Genomic DNA, 20,018 nt, shown 5'->3' on the forward strand with positions numbered 1-20,018 from the left:
CTGCGGAACCGATTAAAAACTTTAAATTGGATGACACAGACCGTAAAAGTTCGTCTTCTACTACTTTTCGGTGATAAAGATTTGTCGTAACATTCTACGTTTTACGGCAGCGAAAGTTGAAGCTGATTGGACGGTTTGTGCCGTAAACCGTGTCGGTAACAGAACGCATGGGACAGCGCTGTGGCAGCGTGTGTGTGCATTTGAAATGTAAGTTAAACTAATACAAATGACTCAAACTGTGTAATTGTTCACGTTAACAGTACAGATAAACATGAGAGGTGCGCTGCAGTATCGATAGTTTAATAACATGTGTTGACAAACATTGTTTATGTGATTAACCGACCAATGTGGGAAAAATAAGCCAAAACCTATAGCGAGGTCAAACTAGCTACAGTACAGTCCAAAGCTATTCAAAGTAGTAAATGTGCAGCATTAAAATGCAAAAGTAAGTGACTTATCAGGAGTTATCATGAAAGATAGTTTGTTAAGGTGCTAACTTACATGTTCCCGAATGGTTAGCTAGTAGCTAACTTTCTTGTTGTTTGTGGTCTGACTCCTTAAGAGAGCCTCTAGGTAACATTTTAAGGCAGCTAACAGAAATCTAGCGGATTAAAAGAAAAACAATTCCCCCTGAAATGTCAACATTTCATAAAAAATTACTTTTAGCACTCATTGCTTGTTTGTGTTTTTGTGTTTTGGTTGTGTAGAATCTCCACCTGCATATGTACACGTCTCATAGAGTGTTTTCAGGTCCTCAGTGTTTTACATACCAGTCTTTCAAAGCTATTACATTGGCTTTGTTTTTATGTATTCCTGTTTTTTGTATACAATCTGAAGACCAACCTAATGTTCATCTCTATGCTGCACCTGATACCAGTTTCATATCATATCAATATGCAGAAAAAAATCAGCTGAAACTTTCCTGCAAGCTTTTTCTAAATATTTAAGTTGAAGATACAGCAGTTAAAGATAACAAAACTTGATCTTGGAATGTGTTATATAGAAGTGTTTCATTTGTAGAAACACTACTCAGCCGCTGGTTACTTGTATGCCTGTATGTCTTTCTGCTGTTGGCCTCATCTACATTTATCTCTGGGACCTACTGTAGGATGGAGGCCAAATCCAAAAAACCATTTTCTCCTAAAGGTGGAAAGAAGCAGAAGCTGACACAGAAAGGAAAAGGTAAGCCACGTTTCACATCAACCAGCTATGTTCACCATCAGTTTCAACCAGGCTTGTCATTACTGGTTTATGTCTCACTCTGCCCAGATTCCATAGGGACCAAACTTGGTGGAAAACCAGGTGGAAAGCCAGGCGGTAAGAAGCCCTTCAAACCGTATAACAACACAGAGAGGAAGGGCAGACCGGGGAAGGGAAGAGATGGTGGCAAGAAAGAACAGAAATTTGCTTTCTCCAAAACCGGGAAGGGGCAGAAGAAGAGGAAAATGCCACAAGATGAAGAAGAGGGTGGAGGTGAGAAAAAAAAAAACATCTGTCTGTGGCGCTTTTTTTTCCAGAGGCTGTCAGATTACAGTGTCAGTGTCTTTTGCCTCAGATTTCTGCTGATCATTTTGACCAGCATTTGCACTGCTTAGCTCATCACTCTTAGCGCTCACCAAGCGCCACACGAAAGCAGTTAAACCTATAGCCCCCCCAACGGGACCCCCCGGCTACAATTATTATACAGTACGTAAATACAACACAAATGTAGTTTGAAATACTATATACACTTAAAAAAAAACAGAAAACAAAAAGGATTTTAACAGCGTGAACATCTTATATATTTTGTCTTTGTCAATATTAATAGTTTGATAGTTGGACTATGATGGGATGTCAGCTCTTGACCTCTGCACCTTTACTTTCTACCTGTGTTGGCACTAAACATTGGCTTTGGGTGTAAATCGTGTGCTGCATAATAATAACTACTGGAAAAACTTTGAGTACTTCATCCTAAATAAATGAAACAGACTCATTTTCCATCAAACACAGAAAGAAGATCAGCTTGGATGCAACATCTGTTTCAGTAAATAGAATAATAAACCTACATGTTCAGCTCTGAAGAACTGATTTGAGTTTGTTTCAAGTTTCAAGTTTCCTCCTTTTCTCAACTACAAACTACGAATGTTCAAAAAAATATTTTTTAAAAATTGCACACATTATTGGGTCTTGAGAATTTGGGGGTAATATCAATCAAAATAGCTACGACACAAAGTCATGAGGTTCATCTTTACCTTTGCCCTTTTTTTGCCTGTTTCACTGCTCAAAGCAACAGTGTCTAAAGTTTAATTCGTTTTGCATCACTGCCTTGATTCAGCCTGAATCTTACCTTGATGATTATGACTGACATGTCAAAACAGGTCCAGGGGCCAAGAGGATGAAGAAAGGTGAGTTTAAGCCAAAGAACAAGGAGCTGACGGAGGAGGAGCTGAATAAGAACCGGCAGCAGAGGAAGAAGGACCTGAAGAAGAGCAGACAGCAGGCGGAGAGGAAGGACATGTTCCAGATCATCTGTCAGTCCAAACAAGTGTGGGGAGACCTCAGGAGGTACACACACACACCCACACACACAGGTCAAAACTATGCAGCGAAACTAACCTCCTTATATATTCAGACTCACAAAACAAATAGACAAATGCTGAACGAGGTCACAGAATATCTTGGTAGAAGGCGACGAGCATCTGAAAAACTGGCTCCTTTCTCGCTTCTGCACAGCTGGTCCATTGTGGTGTTAATGTCAGATAGTTGCACAGGCGCATCTGACCCAGTGTTGGAAATGTGAGGGAGGAGAGGCTTTGGCCATCTAGCTCTGATGGAGGGTACTGGCAGCTTCACAGCTGTTGGATTGGATTTTAGGAAGTCAGTCTTGTCAATATTAATTTGGCACTGACACAGTTTCTAAGAGCATTTATACATATTGCGTAGTGCTGGTTGTAATGATAGAACTCTGTATTTGTGTTAGATCTATGATTGACTTTAGTATTTGCTGTTTTTTTTTTTTAACTCTTATTAGTTGCATTAGTGATATCAGTGTGTGTGTCTACCTGCCCAGAGACTGCAGACAGAAATGAGCTAGTAGCTAAAATCTGTTACAATAATCCTTTTTCTTTGTGTGAGAATAATGTGTTTTGTACGTCGCCCACGGCAAATAAATGTAATAAACTATGAAGTGAACTTCAAAGAGTTTGACAGGGGAGTGCGACTGAAAAACAGGATGAATGTTAGCAGAAGTCAAACATACCAGAGCAAGCTACACAAACGTTGAGTTCTTCCTTTTTATAATTTATGTTTCTGTGTGACTAACGTCATGTTCAGACCAACTTACTGTGGCAGAAAAACGTAGGATGGTCCAGTAAAAGAGCTGAACCTGGCTCCACTTTTGCTGCAACACACCATCATCCATCTAATATGCACAAGCTCACACTCCTGGTAGATTTCTTTGTAATATTGTGTGTGTGTGTGTGTGTGTGTGTGTGTGTGTGTGTGTGTGTGTGTGTGTGTGTGTGTGTGTGTGTGTGTGTGTGTGTGTGTGTGTGTGTGTGTGTGTGTGTGTGTGTGTGTGTGGTGTGTGTGTGTGTGTGTGTGTGTGTGTGTGTGTGTTGTGTGTGTGTGTGTGTGTGTGTGTGTGTGTGTGTGTGTGAACAGGAAGAATTGTGACAACGACTTGAAGAAGAAACTTATGAAGGACCTTCATGATCTGATCCGTGGGAAAATCAAACAGGTGAGTCTCACTCTGCGATTTCATCAGTTTACTATACATTCGGTTATCCTGCTGTTAACGAATGCTGTGGATGTGGTTTCTCTTGCTCTTATGTTTTGTCTTTATAAAAATCTTGTGGACCGTCGTCTCTGCCTCTAGATGGCGTTTGCTCATGACTCGGTGCGAGTGCTGCAGTGTTTCATCCAGTTCGGCAACCACGAGCAGAGACAGGAAGTGTTTGATGAACTTAAAGGTGAGGGCCAAGTTTGGCTGATAAATAATATTCATGTTTTTTTATGGACATAGTGATGTGTGCCTGTATGCACTGCACATAGCTTTGGGCTTTTTTTTAACACACACACAAAAAAAAAAGATTATTTTTGAAAACATTTTTAATGCTAACTTTACTTGTGTTAGGGGGTGGGGGCTGTAATTTTTACAGAAATGTTACTGTTTCCAGCAATTTGCCTCATATGTAATGACACTGTGGCAATGTGTTTTTGTAGAGTTTCCCTTTTTACATCGAGGTCTAATCAGCAGCATCTGAGGAGGATCAGGATCTGACCTGTAGTTCAGTTCCTGCTTCACTGTTTGTGACACACGAGTAGAGCAGCTGATTAACAAGCATTAACCGTCCGCACTTTGTTGTTTCCTCCAGATGACGTCATCGGTTTGTGTAAGTCCCAGTATGGCAAACACGTGGTGAAAAAACTGCTGATGTACGGGTGAGTCAGCTCACACTGGTTTCTTCTTCTTCTTCTTCTTCTCTCTGTCAGCGGACGTCCGGTGTGTTGAGTTACACTGACAGGTGTTTCTGTTATTTTTTAATGCAGGTTAATAAGTAAAGAAAAGAAACACCTCTCTGTGTGATTCAGTCCAGTTACAGTACCTAACAAACTGCCAACTGATGCACAGTCTTATTTCTAAGAGCCGTGTGTATTCATGTCCTCCACAGGAACAAGGAGCTCTTGGCGGCTGTGATGCAAACATTTAAAGGTCACGTGCGCCCGATGCTTCGCCACGCCGCCGCCTCGTCCATCATCGAGTACGCCTACAACGACAAAGCTGTGCTCGCACAGAGACTCATGCTCACTGAGGAGCTGTACGGGAACACCTTCACCATCTGCAAGGTACACACACACACACACACACATCTGAAAGCAATAGTGTTGGCTGCGTAGGGATGTTTGATGTTGATATGGTATATTTGTATTTTTTTGCATCTCCACACCAGGGTTTATGATTTTATGATTTGAAATGTACATGTCTCATCACTGACTGTGAACATTACCCCCCCCCCCGTGTGTGCAGTCAACAGTGTGTAACACCATAGAGAAAGTCGCAGAGATGAACCCAGACAAGCTGAACAACATCATCGATGAGATGAAGCAGATTCTCACACCCATGGCCCAGAAGTAAGACCACAAAAATGACAAAAGACAATGTCAGAAACATTAAACAATCAGTACAAGGTTGAAACTGTGCAGGGAAACGGTTTTAGTTCACATATTGTAGCAATAGCTTGTTAAAAGGATAACTGGAGTCAGTGTGGTTGTTCTGATTAGAACAGAAAAACAATCATGGTTTTTGATAAATGACATAAATATTAACAGTCTCTGGTTCCAGCTTCTCAAATGGATTGATAATGATTTCATTATAATTTTATGATGGAAAAATAAACAGAATGCTGGAGAGGTTGAAAAGCTTGAGGTTGGAAAACAGTTTGGTCAGTTTTAAGTCAGTTAGATGAGTTACCTGACTTTTCCCTGGTTTCTTAGTTACAAAGTTACAGGTAATAAGAAAGTTTAAAAACATATACAAATTATTATTTTTATTATTTATTTATACTTTTATCCTTTCGCTTTTCTGCATGTACTACAATTTAAGTGAATATGTAATTCATTTTTCTTTTGCTCTGATTGCATTTTATTAATACGTAGTATTTAACCCATGTAACTACAGCCTGTGTTACTGTGTTTCAGGGAACAGGTGATCAAACACTCTCTGGTCCACAAAGTCTTCCTGGACTTCTTCCTGTTCGCACCTGACAAACAGAGAACGGTAATTTTAATATTTGTGTCGCTGTACATTTCTCTTGTAACACAGGTACACTGTGTAAAATAAAGCTAAATACTACAAAAGACACTCAGAGACAACTAAATGAAACTTGGATTTTTGGGGCCGATACCGATATTAAGGAGTACAAAAATATTCCGATATTGTTATATCAGCCGCTATACATATATAAAATCGGTCGGGCTCTAAAAAGATCAAAAACTAATTTCTGAATGGAAGAAAAGTTTTTGTGTGTTTGATGCTGACTGTAGTCACTGTATTTACCACTGACATGTTTCCTCTCATTGGTCTGTGTTTGCTCTGATGGGAGCAGGAGATGATCGAGTCCATCAGAGAGTCAGTCGTCTACATGGCTCACACACACGACGGCGCCCGAGTGGCAATGCACTGTCTGTGGCACGGGGCAGCCAAGGTGTGTAGACACACACACAAACACACACACACATTCATACAGTGAAGCTGAATGTCAACACACCATCATAGCCTCGGTTTTATTTGTTCTTGTCTTGAAGCAGGTGTGGTTTACAGCTGTGCTCCTACAGTTTATGACAGATTACAGGATCTATAGTAAAAACATTCAAGTAATATAAAACATACAGAAATAAATGAAATGAAGTGCATGTGAAGTGTTGATGGTGCCTTAGACAAAGGGGGTCAGGGACATACATCGTTTGTGTGAAGTGTAATAGATACTGTACATTATCACTAAAGGGTTCATTTAGCATTGAACTGCCATTGAACAGTGTTGAACATGCAATAGTCAGGTTTTAAAAAACAATATCAAAATCGATGCAGCAGAACCAGAGATATCATCTTTTCTTTTTTTATTCCACACATTCTTTGTCCGTGTTAAAACCTGTTGCCTACATTACCCACAATACAGCTGAACCTCCAACATTTTGGCCGGAGATTCGGTTGTGTTATGCTATGCCATGCTAGTAGTGGCTAATGTAACCTCGAGCCTCTAGCCTCAAGCAGAGATGAGGAGTGGGTAAACTCACTTCTTTGTAGCTCCACACACTTCTCAAACCAACATTCATCAGACGTCACACGTCTCCCTCCGGAGACAAAAGGCCTCATCCAACTGTTTTCACATCCGCTGTCGTAGTCAATAACACCTGAGAACAGAAAGCACTTCATCTGTCAGTGATAAGACATAAGCCCCCTCCTTCTCTCTCTCCTGGTGATCTCCACACCTCATCTCTTAATCTCCATGGCTGCAGGAATAAGATGAATAAGAGTGTAGTGCGCAGTGTGTTAAGTTTTTGTTTTTCATGTTTCAGGACAGAAAAGTCATCATCAAAACTATGAAGACGTACATGGTGAAGTTTGCCACGGTGAGTTCTCAGTGCTCCTCCATTCATTCATTCATTCATTCATTCATTCATTCATAGAAACAAGCTGTTTGTATTTTATTGCTCTTATTTTCGAAGAGGTCAGCCTCTAAATGATGATTGCCCAGCAGTGACACCTCAGATTATTGGTGGAGAGAGTCAAAGACATCGTCCACACTGAGCCAGTTTATAAACATTTTCAGTGTTCAGATCAGCTGTAGAACAGTTGTAGAAAGATCGAGTCCAGGCCTGATTAGCTGACCTGGACTCCTGGTAACCAGATCTTAGAGTCTCTGCTAAACTCCTGTCATTCATGTGTCAGCTGTTAAAGCCTGTTTAACTGACTGTCATTGGTCCGCAGGGGGAGTTCGGTCACCTGGTTCTTCTGGCCATATTCGACTGTGTGGACGACACCAAGCTGGTCAAACAGGCCGTGCTCTCAGTAAGTGTGATGATGCTCGTGATAATCCTGATCATGAATTCATGTGTTACAATGTATGCAGTTACATTAATGCAGTTATTGTCTATACATCTGGTCTCACCTGTTTCCCACCTGTTCAGGAGATCCTGTCGTCTCTGGACGAGGTCATCAGTAACAAATACGGGAAGAAGGTTCTGCTGTACCTGCTGAGCCCCAGAGACCCGGCTCACCTGCTGCCAGAGATCATCAAGGTGTTGGAGCGAGGAGACGGAAACGCACACAGGTAACAACTCTCCCAGAGTGTGTGTTGGTAGACTTGAAGAGTTCTGTTGCTGTTAGAAATAAAGAGTTCACCCACTCAGACTTCTGCACAGGCTTTTTTCACAGCAGACACTTTTACTTTTTGTGAGTTTTTTTTTTATTTCTTTTATTTGATTTATTTATATAGACACAAAAAACATTACAAATAAACGATGTATAGTTTTCTTATGAAAAGGATGTGCAGGCGAGGAAAGAATCCCAATCAGGGCCTGTTTTATTTCTCAGCATTAAAGTGAAGCGGTTAATACAGAGTTACCTCGACTGTGTTGTGATGTGAGGATGATGCAGCTGTGGTGTCTCTAGTCTGCTCCACTGATCCAGTGATATTATGAAGTAAAAAGTGGCCTAAAACAAAAGTTGCAAGAGTAATATAAAACTAAAATAAAAATGACATAAGATTAGTTACAAAAAGGTTCTTGTTTTAATGCTTTCTGAAATCATCTCATAATTTATAGGTTTATTATTTTATTTATTTTATAATCATATATTAATGGAATAATTTACTTTTTTTTTTTCAATTTAAATCAGTGACCTCTGTGAACTGTGCTCCTCTAAATATGATCTATAGCCCTCAGTTGTCATCAGCTCCTGTTGTGATTTTACAGCTGACCAGCAGAGATCAGTAACTGTCATAGATCAAACTGTTGTCAGTGTTGCGTTGCTGTGTGTGTTCAGGTGTTTGTTGGGATGTTTGAGACACCGGCAGCATCACATCTGTAGAGAGAAAGAAAAACAATTTGCAACACGGACAAAATGTGACATTGGTAACATTAAGTAGGTCAATTGATTTAAAATGACTGACAGGCGGATGTAATGGGTTATTTAACTGCAGCAAGTTTAAAGTCTTTAAAAGTTGATTTTGTTGTAAATGAACCGAAACAATCAGCAGATGAACCACAGTGACATGAGCTCTGTTGTTTCCATCAGTAAAAAGGACGCGGCCCTTCGGAGGAAAGAGCTGCTGGAAGTCGTCTCCCCCCCGCTGCTCGAGTATCTCCGTGACAACGCTGCCACCATGGTGATGGACAAGGCCACCAGCGTCACCGTTAGCGACATCTTGGCGTCAGCCTGCGGGGACCTGCGGCCCGCCATGACAGCTGTGGCTCAGCTGGCCAATCAGGAGTTAGTGCCGGGAGGGATCAATGGACAGGTGTGTGTGCGTGTGTGTGTGTCATGTAGAAACACACTGTAGAGGTGTGTCAATGAGTTCATAACTTTTTTACTCAGCAGGATATTTGTTTTCCCTGAACCAGAACTTTACAACATCAAACTGACCTAGTGCAGAAATTCAGAAAGTTATTGATTCGTTTATTAAAACTTGTGTTGAAATGATTGGATTGAAGGAACTTCATTAAATGTAGTTACACAGGAATGGATTGTAAAAACTTTGGTGGTCATCATCATCATCATCAGACTCAAATTAAATTTCTCTGTTTATGACAATCCCATCAGGCTCAGCTGTTCTTTTTGTTTAGTGTTAATTATCAAATGTTTCAGATTAGTTTTTATTTTATAATGACCACGGGGAAAAACAATTATACAGAAGCTACCGGGCAGTTTTCATCACAAACCCAAGAAAAGGTTTTCCTGAAGCGGTTCGTTGTTGGTTGAATCGTCTTATGAACTCTGTTTTCATTCCTCTGTAGCTTCACATGGCCGAGCACCCAGCAGGACACCTGGTGCTCAAATGGCTCATAGAGCAGGACATGACACTGTCAGAGGCAGGCAAGGAAGGTAAACGCCTGCACACTCACACACACACTGCTGCTTTCTGGTGTGAAAATCTAAAATAATTTCACTGCACCAAAAACTATTGAACCAACTTTCCACCAAATGACATAAAAATAGTAAAGTTGTTAAGACAAAAACAACCTCCTTGGTGAAGGACAATAAAGGTTAAAGTTTAAAGTTTCCTCCGTCTCTCTACCTTCGACTCCCTGTTGATGTCTACCTCTCTCGCCCTCTCAGAGCGTTTTGGCAGGATACTGGTGGACACGGTGGGGACAGACAAACTGAAGAGCTGGGTGAAAGCCAACAGAGGAGCCATGGTGCTCTGCAGGTCAGTACACACACACACACACATGACATGAGTGACATGCAGTTACACAATACAATGCAGCCACTTAAAGCGTCATCCACATCACAGAAAACAAATTCTCTCCTATAGCTTCTCATTTATCTGCCTCCCCCGCAGGATACTGGGGGATGCTGTGCTGCCCACTATACTAAAAAATTCAGAAACATTGTCCGACTTATTCTGGATAATCTACAACCTCATTGTCAACAGCGTTAGTCAGTCCATCCACAATGTCGCAACCGCAATAATTAACACAAATTCAACCAATCCCAGTGAATTCTGGGCGACCTTGTGTTTATGTCCAATCACTGCAACTTTTCCACAAATTTCACAGATCATCATAATTTCCTGAGAGCACAAAACTCACTTCCTTGTTTCTGGTTGTGAAGCATGTGAAGCTGCAGAGATGTGCGATACGAACGTCTCACATTTACCAACAAACATTACTGTTAAAGACCGTGTAAAGCAATTCCCCATGTTTTACACGAAAGCGGGGGTAAATTGTTTTGTACTGCTGCAACATTGTGGTGGAGCCACAGGTGTACAGCTGCTGGAGCCATTTTCATTTTTTAATTCTCAATGAATTATACAAAAGAAAAACAGTGACAATTTTTGCTATTTTTAAGTTTCTAAGTTTCTAAGTTTCTCTGTGACTGATCAAATCAGTAAATACAGCTGAAATCACAGCACAGCTGGTGTCTTTCATGTATGTGTTTGGGGATTTTGTCAGATGACGTCGAGGTTATAAAATCAGGCTTTTAGCAGCAGCTTGAAAGTGACTGCTGGTTAACATGTAGTTTTAATGGGCCACGTTTCAGTCACCTGTTTCAAACCTGTTCGGTTGTCATGACAGCAGAAACAGAAAAACATGTAAATGAGAACAGTTTTATTGTGAATTCAGCTGTATGAAAATACTGTATATGTGAGGAGGAGAGAAGCAAACAAAGAGCTGGAACCAGCTGACACTAGGCAGAGTGATAAAAGCCTATGATGTGGTCCAGCCATATTCTAGGTTTTGATTTAGTCTTGTTTGCTTTTGTTAGTTAAACCAGGTGGAAAAGGTTTCAATGTCTTCTAACCACATTTTCATAATCTGCCTGTTTGTGTGTTTGTGTGTGCAGCCTCCTGAACAGCTGTGACAAGTCTGTGGCCACAGAGGTGAAGGAGACGCTGAAGTCCATCACATCAGAGCTCAGCAGTATCAGCAACAACAAAGGAGCTGAAATCCTGCTGGAGAATCTGAACAAGTAGAGACTTTTTTTTAAAATTCAAACAAACTGGTGACATTAAACACATCACCTCCCGCGCAGCAGTGAGTGTTTGTCCAGCAAACACCTACAGGACTGAGTGTGTTTGTAGCTGTGGATGGGAACGTTCTCAGGAAGTGGATACAACCTGGAACACTGTCATTTCAGTCGTTGATGGAAAAATGGATTGTGTTTGTGTCAATAATGAAATGTGATGCTGCAAGAAAAACAGGTTCAAATACACAAATTCTCAAATAATTCAGAAACATATCTCAAACCTGGACAAATAAAACCAGAAATATCTGCATGTCTTGATAGAACCTAAAGGTTATTTGGTAAACAGGCCCTTTAACAAGGACTAGTGAACACAGGGGCTGTCGGTGAATACACACAGCAGGAACTACTTTCTGTCCAGTTTTGATTCTTACTGCCATCCTCAGTTTCTTTTTTTTTTTTGTAATATTTTGTACTTTGTGAACAATAATTGTATCAGAGGAAAAGAATGTTTGCAAAATAAAGATTATTGTGATTGATATTATTACCTAACTGTATGTCCTACTGTTTTATTCATTAAAAGCTTCCATTGTAATCAACACATAAGCTGGAGCTGTTGTTCTCTCACCCAGCAAATAAAGTGCTTTTCTGTGCAGGGGTGCTGATATTTAAATGAAATCATAATGAAATAGATTTTTTTAAATTAGTGTGAGAATGATAAATGACAGTTTAAGAAAAGATGTCTACAAATGCATAAAAACCACTTGTGATAATTGAAAAGGAAAAAAAGCCTAAATTCAGTTTGTGGCGATCTTGTTTGTTTGGTTGTTTAGAGCTGCTAAGACTGAAATTCGTATGCCCAGCTATACTCTATAGAGATACTAAAATGTATTACAGCCATAATACTATGACTTAGCTGATTAAAGATGATTTAGCTCTATATTTAGAGCATTAATACTCTTGCTCAGTCACTCACTTTCAACAACAACCCATAAACGACATGCCTCCGGCTCTGACCGTCGCCATCAACGATGGCTCTGTTCCAGTAAGTTATGACAGTGAACCAGCAGCTAAATGGTATTCAGCCATCACTCACTAAATTTACACCTGTGCTTTTCCTGCTGTGACATGACATCTGTGAGAAAGGTCCATCAATACTGTGAAATATACAATCATATCCCCTGAGTTGCTGATTTCAATTGTGTTCAGTTCAAATTTTCATCATCACTGACTGTAGGTCATAATGATGTGATGATAGAATACTCAGTGGCTCAGTACTGTTACATTCACTTTAGTGCAACAATATGAACATAAGTTAAAGGAATAGTTTGTCATTTTGGGAAATACACTTATTTACTTTCTCACTCTCATATCTGTCTGATAAATGAAGCTGGACACAGCTGACTGTCTAAAGGTAACAAAACACCAACAAGTTAACAAATGAACATGGTTTATCTTTGTTTAATCTATTCAAAAACACATAAAAGTTAGTTTGCGCTTCAATGGGGAGTTCGATGCAGGGACCACTTCCTGGTCTGGCCAGTGACTTCCTGACTCGTCTGTGCTTAGGCTGTCGCCTTGTCACACCTTTTATCTTTGGCCAGAGCCAGGATAGCCCATGCTTCAGTCTTCATTCTACACAAACTTAATCACCTGATACCTGACTGGTATCAATCTACTCATTTACTATGCAATTAAGTGACCAAGTGTGTTTCCCAAAATGTCCAATTATTACTTTATTAGTTCAGTAGCCGCCTGTCAAAAAATACATTGATCTTTTGGTAAACCTTAAACCAGGAAGTAACAGCGTCCTGTTCATTACAGCTGATCCGAGAACAATGAGGAGAGCTCCACTGTCACACTCAAGTTCAGCTTGAGTTCACTGTTAAACAGGTCACACACACACACACACACACACACACACACACACACACACACACACACACAGAGCTTCATGGTTTTATGACGACAAGATAGAGAGACATAGGTTTATTATTAGAAAGAGAGAGAGACGCACGGGAGAGATAAACGGGTCTCATATCCATCGTCCAGATGTTGGGTCTTAAACTTATGATTTAATTCAGTCCTGTTGTCGTTCACTCTTGAGTCCTGGATTATATGTGAGCTTTACAGGCTGATGGATGAAGAGAAGAGGCTGCTGATGGTGGTGTGGACAGCTTTAGCGTAGATATATGTAGATTAAACAGACTAAAAGGAAAAAACTGCCCAACATTTCTTTTTTTTGTTCTCCAGGTTACTATGAACTTGCAGCACCGGTACAGAGGATGTTTCTCCCCCTTTCTCTCGGTGCCTGCTGATGCAGATATACAGGAGTCCCTTCAGGAACATCAGAAACTGTTGAAACCGCACTGAGTCCCGCATTCAAATTCTGACTCAAGGTCTGAGGGGGTAAAGTGATCATTGTACAGCTTTGTCAGGTTCATTCTTCATCTGCAGACTGTAGAGACACATTAGCATCCTGTGATGTCACGCTCAGGCTTCTGAAGGGACTGTTTGCTGTATCCGTGCTCATCAGGAATCAGTGATTTCTCGAAAACCATTCCCCCAAGATTTAAATTTTCCAGATTTTCGAAAATCTCACTGCAACGGGGAAGTCTTCGGCTGAACGGCCTCCTCGCAGCACTCGGAGAACTTCTTCGCCGCCCTTCTGGTAAAGTGCAGCTTCCCGCGGGCCTTGGTGACAGCGGTGTACTCCTGGGACTTGAGCTTGGTGTAGTAGTCAGAGAACTTGTTGTAGAGGACCGAGATGGGCATGCCGTTGAGGATGACGCCAAAGGAGATGCAGATGCAGGCAAAGATGCGGCCCAGGTTGGTCTCTGGGAACATGTCGCCGTAGCCCACCGTGGAAATACTCACCTGAAGGATCAGAGAGACACAGAGGAAGGTGGAGAAAAACAAGAGAATACTGAATGTAAAGACTGGATAAAGACACTGTGACCGATGTTAGCCTCACTCAAACATGGACCTATCGTTTTCACCTGGAGGCTTTTAAGCCTCTGACATCGTTTTTAACTCAAAGCTGTGATTTCGATAACAGCACTCTAAAAACATTTAAGTCACATAGTAAAGGTTGGACTCCTCAAGTTACAATCTCAGGTTCGCATTAGCTCCTTTTGCTTTATAAGTATAATTTTCACAATTTTCATACAGTAAATAATGTGAATTAGATGTAGAAAAGGTTAAAATATCAGAAAATGAAACTGACAAAATTAAACTTTAGATAAGATCCACTTGGTAAGACACAGTCCTCCATGCTTATCATAGAGAAGCTTAGGGAAGCTGCTGTGTACTGCACTTTATCAGAGGTGTAGATTAACAACATATCAAACTCCTCCAAGTTTAGACACATGTTTATGTTGTGCAAAACAGTAAGGTACCAAGTACACAGGAAGTCATTTCTGTGAGTCAGAGAGTGATGGCTGTAGAGTGATTAAAGATCATTTTATACACCGTCTGGTAACAGGTAGAGAACAGATATATATCAGAGTGTTTGTCAGTCTGAGTGACTGCACGTGAACATGTTCATGAGTTGCGACTCACAGCGGCCCACCACCATGCATGTGGCATGGAGGTGAAGTTCGTGTTGTAGACGTCATGCTCCACAGTGTACACCATGGCAGAAAACATGAAGATGCCCATGCCGATGAAGAGAAGCAAACAGCCCACCTGCACACAAACACACTTTATTTTCCATTTCCTCAATATGTTAAATGGATGTTTTGGCTCTTAAGTGTGAGGCCTTTTTGAACATTTCCAAAACACTTTCTTCATCAATCCTCTAACAAATTGAATCGAGTTGTCTCTAACTGGTTTATGTGTTGTAAGCTGCAGTTTGACCTGCTGGTAGCACTGTCTCAGCGTGAAGCCAAAGGCTCTGAGGCCTGTCGAGTGACGAGCCAGCTTCAGAATCCTGAAGATTCGCATCAGACGCATGATCCTCAGAACCTGACCCACCTGCAGAGAAAAAAAACACAGGAGAACCAATATGGGTGAGAAAAACACATCTAATTCATTTGTTTCATCATTAACTAAATTATTAAATCATTTGTGAATTATTATTTCTAATCATAATCTCTTCCATCTGCCCCATTTCACCTTTCCAACACGCGCCACGGTCTCGATGTCCCCTGAATGCAGGTGCATGTCCTTGTCCTCGAAACACTCCAGGACCATCTGCAGGTAGTGCGGCAGGATGGCGATCAGGTCGACTGTGTTCAGGACGCTACGCCCGAAACACTTGAGGTCAGGGGTGGACACCAGGCGCAGCAGGTACTCCAGGGTGAAGAAGGCGATGCAGAATGTCTCTACGTATTCTCCGTAGAATCTGCCACTGAGCTGGCCTGAGGCTGTCTGCGGAGTGACAGTGAATAGAAATCCCGCTTTTGACTGTTTACTGGATGAACCGTTACTCCCCATTAGCGCTGATGGTAAGAGAAACTTTAGACAAATCAGGTTTCACTGAGATTTCTATTAATAACTAACTGAGTAATCACAACTTCCATACTCATCTTTCTCCAAAGTTTACTAGCTTCAGATGGCAACCACTGGATTTAAAAACAGGCCTGAAATAATCTGCTGAGTATACATTTTGCCTTCTTACTGTTCCCACACACCCACAGAATATAACACACACTTTGTACTGCAACTCTTCCACGGTGTTGAGAGTCATGGCGACCAGAGAGACCAGCACGAAGACCGAGGAGGCGACCCCCATCAGCTTGGCGGTGATGGAGGAGAACGGCTTCTCCATCAGGTTCCAGATGTTCCTCCTGGTCGGCCCGAAGGCCATGCCGTGAAATAACTCCTCGTTCTCCTCCATCTCCACCTGGAGAAGAAAAGAAACAGGAGAAACTTTATTGTCACTAACAAAAAACGAGAAGCGGCTAATGTTTTTATAAATGAGTATTTAAAACAACAAATAAATGCTTCGAAGTAACACAGAAACAAACAGAACACACGTTAAGGTTGTAAGAATAAAAGTGAATAATAATTCACTGCATCAGAGTGGGAAAGAGTGGGAAAGTGAATAAAAAGTATGGATGTATGTAGATGAAAAAACAGTAATATATTAATTAAATAAACTAATAAAATGAGGACAAAGCAAACTAACCACAACAAACTAAAATGTGAATATCACAAGCTTAAAACCAAAAGCTAAATGTCAAGAAGATACAACAAACTGCATCAGAGTGGGACCTCTGTGCAACAAACTGTGCCAAGACAAAGCTTATTCTCTGCTCTCCATCTGTCAAGACGGCAGCGATTTATAATGTAGGTCAGACAGACTCAGAGTCAGCCAGCAGATTACTGACAAAATGTCTCAGGTAAAAATTAAAACCAAACTGCAGAACCAATGAAGTTAGTAGGTGATGACCTCCTGACCTTTTTTATTTTGCAATTCTTTAAAACGTCCGGTCCCTGGCAGGTGGGAAACACCAATAAGTAGTGCACACGGATTACTGCAATAGTTCATAGGGATGCTAAATTCCATTGAAAACTGTCTCCAGTGTGTTCTGAGGATTATCCACAGTAACTGGGACATGGTTTCTGAAAAGAGTTATTTTATAAATGTCATTTTTCAATGCTGTAAGAACCACAAATCAAATTCCATTCACGTGTGTTATATTTAGGTGGAGGCACAAATTTCAACCAATATATCCAAAAAACCAATATGCAATGATAGCTAGCACTACAGTAAAGTGAGAGAAAATAGTTTTTCAGGAGGTGTCCCGTTGTAGGAAAAAAAGCTCAACAGATAATAGCTACAAACCAAGTGTTGTCCCCATCCAGTCTGTTGTCTTTCATCCAGACTAACTCACATATCAAGAGGATTTATTGAACTGTGACTGTTAGCGGTTTTTTTTTTTGTTTTTTTTTTACCATATTAACAATACAACCTCAAACCCTAATCCATATTTACCTTTTTAGCTTAGCATGCTAGCATTAAACTCAAATTACAGCTGAGGCTGATGGGAATGTCATTTGTTTTGCCAGTATTTATTCATATAAAGGTCACCAGGTGGAAGGGGATGACCAAAGTTATTCATATCTATGAACATGAATTTTACCAAATTTTATGACTGGCCATCTGACTGACTTTATCATCCATAGTTTAATTTACATTTATTCTATCAGAGGGGTCGAGAGCCAACAGTCCACAGGTTCTCTTCTCAACCACAGACTCCACCCACTGATAAACTCCTGTAAGCTGAGGAGAGAAACTCAACTGCTGAGGTCGACTGTTGGGCCTCTGCTGCGTATGGCTGTTCACTACTGCAGCTTATGTATGATCAGTGGTACATGGCAGTGATTAAACTGCTGGCTGTGATTAAGATGTCCAAATCTGTCTCAGCTTGATGACCTAACAAACCTTATTTCCTCAAAAAAAAAGAGGCTCTGATTATCTTAAGTGTTTCCCCTTTTCGCCATGTTTTGCTAACAGATATATTTACAGAGAGATCTGGGACAAGGCTGTCTACTACAAGTCTTCAGAGATTCGGCTACATGCTTTTCTACGGCCCTTATAAAAATGTAAAAGCCAGCCATCCCACCTCTGCCATCAGCTGCTTCTGTATTTTCAGTTGCTCATTCAGCTCATCCTGCCTCTCTTCGAAGGAGATGCGGCAGCATCGTTGGCTGTTTTTGATTCTGACGCCCCAGTAGTTTATCTCCTCCAGGAAATTGCGGGGACACAGCTCATCTTTAATCCACAGCACTCCAGTTCTGATGGAGAGGACAGAGACGGGAAAACGTCCAGAGTTATTCTAAGTGGTCATAAAGGAGAGGGAAACTCACTGTGGACTCAAGACTGCATAAATGTGTGGCCTGCTTCTGAATTAATTCATGTTAACACGTAACCCTGTTTTACAGTGTTTAATCTTTATTTTCACCTGTAGAAGTTGAAGATGTTGTGGAAGATTTTAGGATCTCGATCAAAGAAGAACTCATTGCTCTGGACGATGTAGTCATCACACAGGTCCAACTTCCTGCTATGGTCCGTGTACGTGGCCAACCGGCCAATGCGTGTTTTTGGATACCTGGCAGCTAATCTGTAGGGCAGTTGGTAAACCTGGAGGAAGGGAAATGAGGCAAGAACAAAGTAAAATACAATACAGGTAAAAAAGAAAAAAGAAAATAGTAGTGATATAATTTGAACCATTTTGAGAAAGCAGTTGTAATAGAAAGCCACACATTTAAGAATTGACCTTTGCAGATTACAGCTGTCTCTGTTCAGATGTCTGTCATTAACTATTTAACACTTTAGAATATAATCATATCATCTATTAATATAACGCTAATTCTTCAGTTAATTGTACAAAAATGTAAGAGAATGGTGAAATGCCAAATTGCTCATTTTGTACAACAGCCAAAAAAGTATTCAATATATAATGGCCCCTGTTGGACTCCCGGTAGAACCTCCGCAGCAGGTTGTGCCAGTTTGCAGGCGAAGAACTGATCTGACAATGACTGAACAGCTCCTCCTGGTGGAGAATCTGCAGTCTGCTAAATATGAACGAATGAAATCTAGTTCAATGAGGTCCTTCATGTCTCGTAACAAAAAGGTCGTCGACCTACCAGTCTACTGAAGCAGTGTATTTGGGGTTGAATTTCAATAGAGTAAGTTACCGTTCCTCCAACATTGATGTTGAGAATGAAGTGTTTGGTTGGAGAGATCAACAGGCGGGAGGGTGATGCTGAGAATCGAGCCTCCTCCTCCTCCTCCTCCTCATCCTCATACTCAGCATAAAGATCATAGATGTCTCTGCCCAGATCCTTCACGAATAAAACAAAAACTTTATGTTGATGAATTAAACATTTTAAGGTTTATCTACAACACGAATGAGAGAGTAACAAAGTGATTAAAATAAGCAGAATAAAACAGAAAATAATTAAAATACTGAAAATGAAAAAATATAAGAAATATAATAATTAAATAATAAAAGTGACAGAAATACTTAAAGGTATTCAAATCCCATATTGCAGATGCATATATAATCAAAGTTGTTGCAAAAATAGCCTTTTTATTTCAGTATTTAATTTTAAGACTCTGAATCCAGCAAATGTACAACTGGAACTGATCCAGACTGATTTCTATTAACATCTGACCACCAAGACTACACAACTGACAGAAAATCTATCACCAATTACTTTGATAACTTAGGCAAAAAACACCAAACATTGTCTGGTTCCAGTTTCTCAAATGTGAGAATTTGCTGAGAATTTTTCTCCTTTAGTTTTTGGACCGTTTGTTATGAAGAACTGAGCAAATTTAACAAATGAAAAAAACAGGAATAAAGTGTCTGACCTGCATGGAGTTCCATGGCTTAAAGGTGTAGGTGAAGTCCAGATGGTCGAACGGTTCTTTGACGGCTTGAGTTTGGCTGCCGGGCTTGTAGCTGTGGAACAAACTCCTGCTACGGGCTCTCACATGTGTCAACATGATCACTGCTGAATGTGTATGTGTTTGAAATCTAAATATTAATTAACCCGCATGGAAAGACATCCTGGCAACTCCAACATCATACACAGCTGGCATCTTGCACGTCTGCACAAAACCTTGATCACACAAACAAGAAAACCATACAAATGAATAAACATGGATTTGAGGATGATGAATATTCAGAGAGAAATCATGTAAACATACAGCTGACACAAACACAGCTATGAGAGAAACGATAACACACACACACAGACGTACACAGAGGAATGCGGTAGGAAGTGACTCTGATCGTCTAATGCAGCTGACTGAGATGATCCGGGTGCTTAAAGTTTTAAGTACTATTATCCTCTTCCATCTATCTCTGGATCTCTCTCCCTCTCTTCACACCGA

The 20,018-nt window shown here is 40.7% G+C and overlaps 2 protein-coding genes across 2 annotated transcripts; one reads left to right on the forward strand and one right to left on the reverse strand.

Annotated features, from left to right (window-relative positions):
- Positions 1–100: 100 nt before the first annotated feature.
- On the forward strand, positions 101–11,711 carry pum3 (pumilio RNA-binding family member 3). The gene is made up of 18 exons (XM_056403668.1): positions 101–207; positions 1,109–1,182; positions 1,270–1,473; positions 2,358–2,544; positions 3,643–3,718; positions 3,857–3,950; positions 4,356–4,422; positions 4,653–4,827; positions 5,009–5,112; positions 5,680–5,758; positions 6,087–6,185; positions 7,057–7,110; positions 7,469–7,549; positions 7,669–7,811; positions 8,777–8,999; positions 9,496–9,583; positions 9,818–9,908; positions 11,048–11,711. Coding segments are annotated over exons 1-18 (1,971 nt in total). The 5' UTR covers positions 101–205; the 3' UTR covers positions 11,178–11,711.
- Positions 11,712–13,141: 1,430 nt separating this feature from the next.
- Positions 13,142–19,716, reverse strand: kcnv2a (potassium channel, subfamily V, member 2a). Its single transcript, XM_056403951.1, has 9 exons — positions 19,494–19,716; positions 18,815–18,961; positions 18,079–18,257; positions 17,740–17,911; positions 15,822–16,013; positions 15,284–15,538; positions 15,026–15,142; positions 14,729–14,854; positions 13,142–14,044 (listed from the first exon to the last, which is right to left on the reverse strand). Exons 1-9 carry the CDS (start codon positions 19,626–19,628, stop codon positions 13,766–13,768), a joined length of 1,602 nt encoding a protein of 533 aa, XP_056259926.1. The 5' UTR covers positions 19,629–19,716; the 3' UTR covers positions 13,142–13,765.
- Between the last annotated feature and the right edge of the window lie 302 nt (positions 19,717–20,018).

Source organism: Seriola aureovittata, chromosome 18 (genome assembly GCF_021018895.1).
Source record: "Seriola aureovittata isolate HTS-2021-v1 ecotype China chromosome 18, ASM2101889v1, whole genome shotgun sequence".
NCBI lineage: Eukaryota > Metazoa > Chordata > Actinopteri > Carangiformes > Carangidae > Seriola > Seriola aureovittata.

What these genes read in the sequence shown, in the direction of transcription:
- pum3 (XM_056403668.1), top strand. An exon ending in GGAGACGGAAACGCACACAG is followed by an intron (nt 7,812 to 8,776) that starts GTAACAACTCTC and finishes TGTTTCCATCAG; the next exon opens with TAAAAAGGACGCGGCCCTTC. An exon ending in GGAGCCATGGTGCTCTGCAG is followed by an intron (nt 9,909 to 11,047) that starts GTCAGTACACAC and finishes TTGTGTGTGCAG; the next exon opens with CCTCCTGAACAGCTGTGACA.
- kcnv2a (XM_056403951.1), bottom strand. Translation starts at nt 19,628, where the DNA reads ATGTTGACACATGTGAGAGCCCGTAGCAGGAGTTTGTTCCACAGCTAC. An exon ending in TGGAAGAGTTGCAGTACAAA is followed by an intron (nt 15,539 to 15,821) that starts GTGTGTGTTATA and finishes GTCACTCCGCAG; the next exon opens with ACAGCCTCAGGCCAGCTCAG. An exon ending in CCGTGGCGCGTGTTGGAAAG is followed by an intron (nt 15,143 to 15,283) that starts GTGAAATGGGGC and finishes TTTTCTCTGCAG; the next exon opens with GTGGGTCAGGTTCTGAGGAT.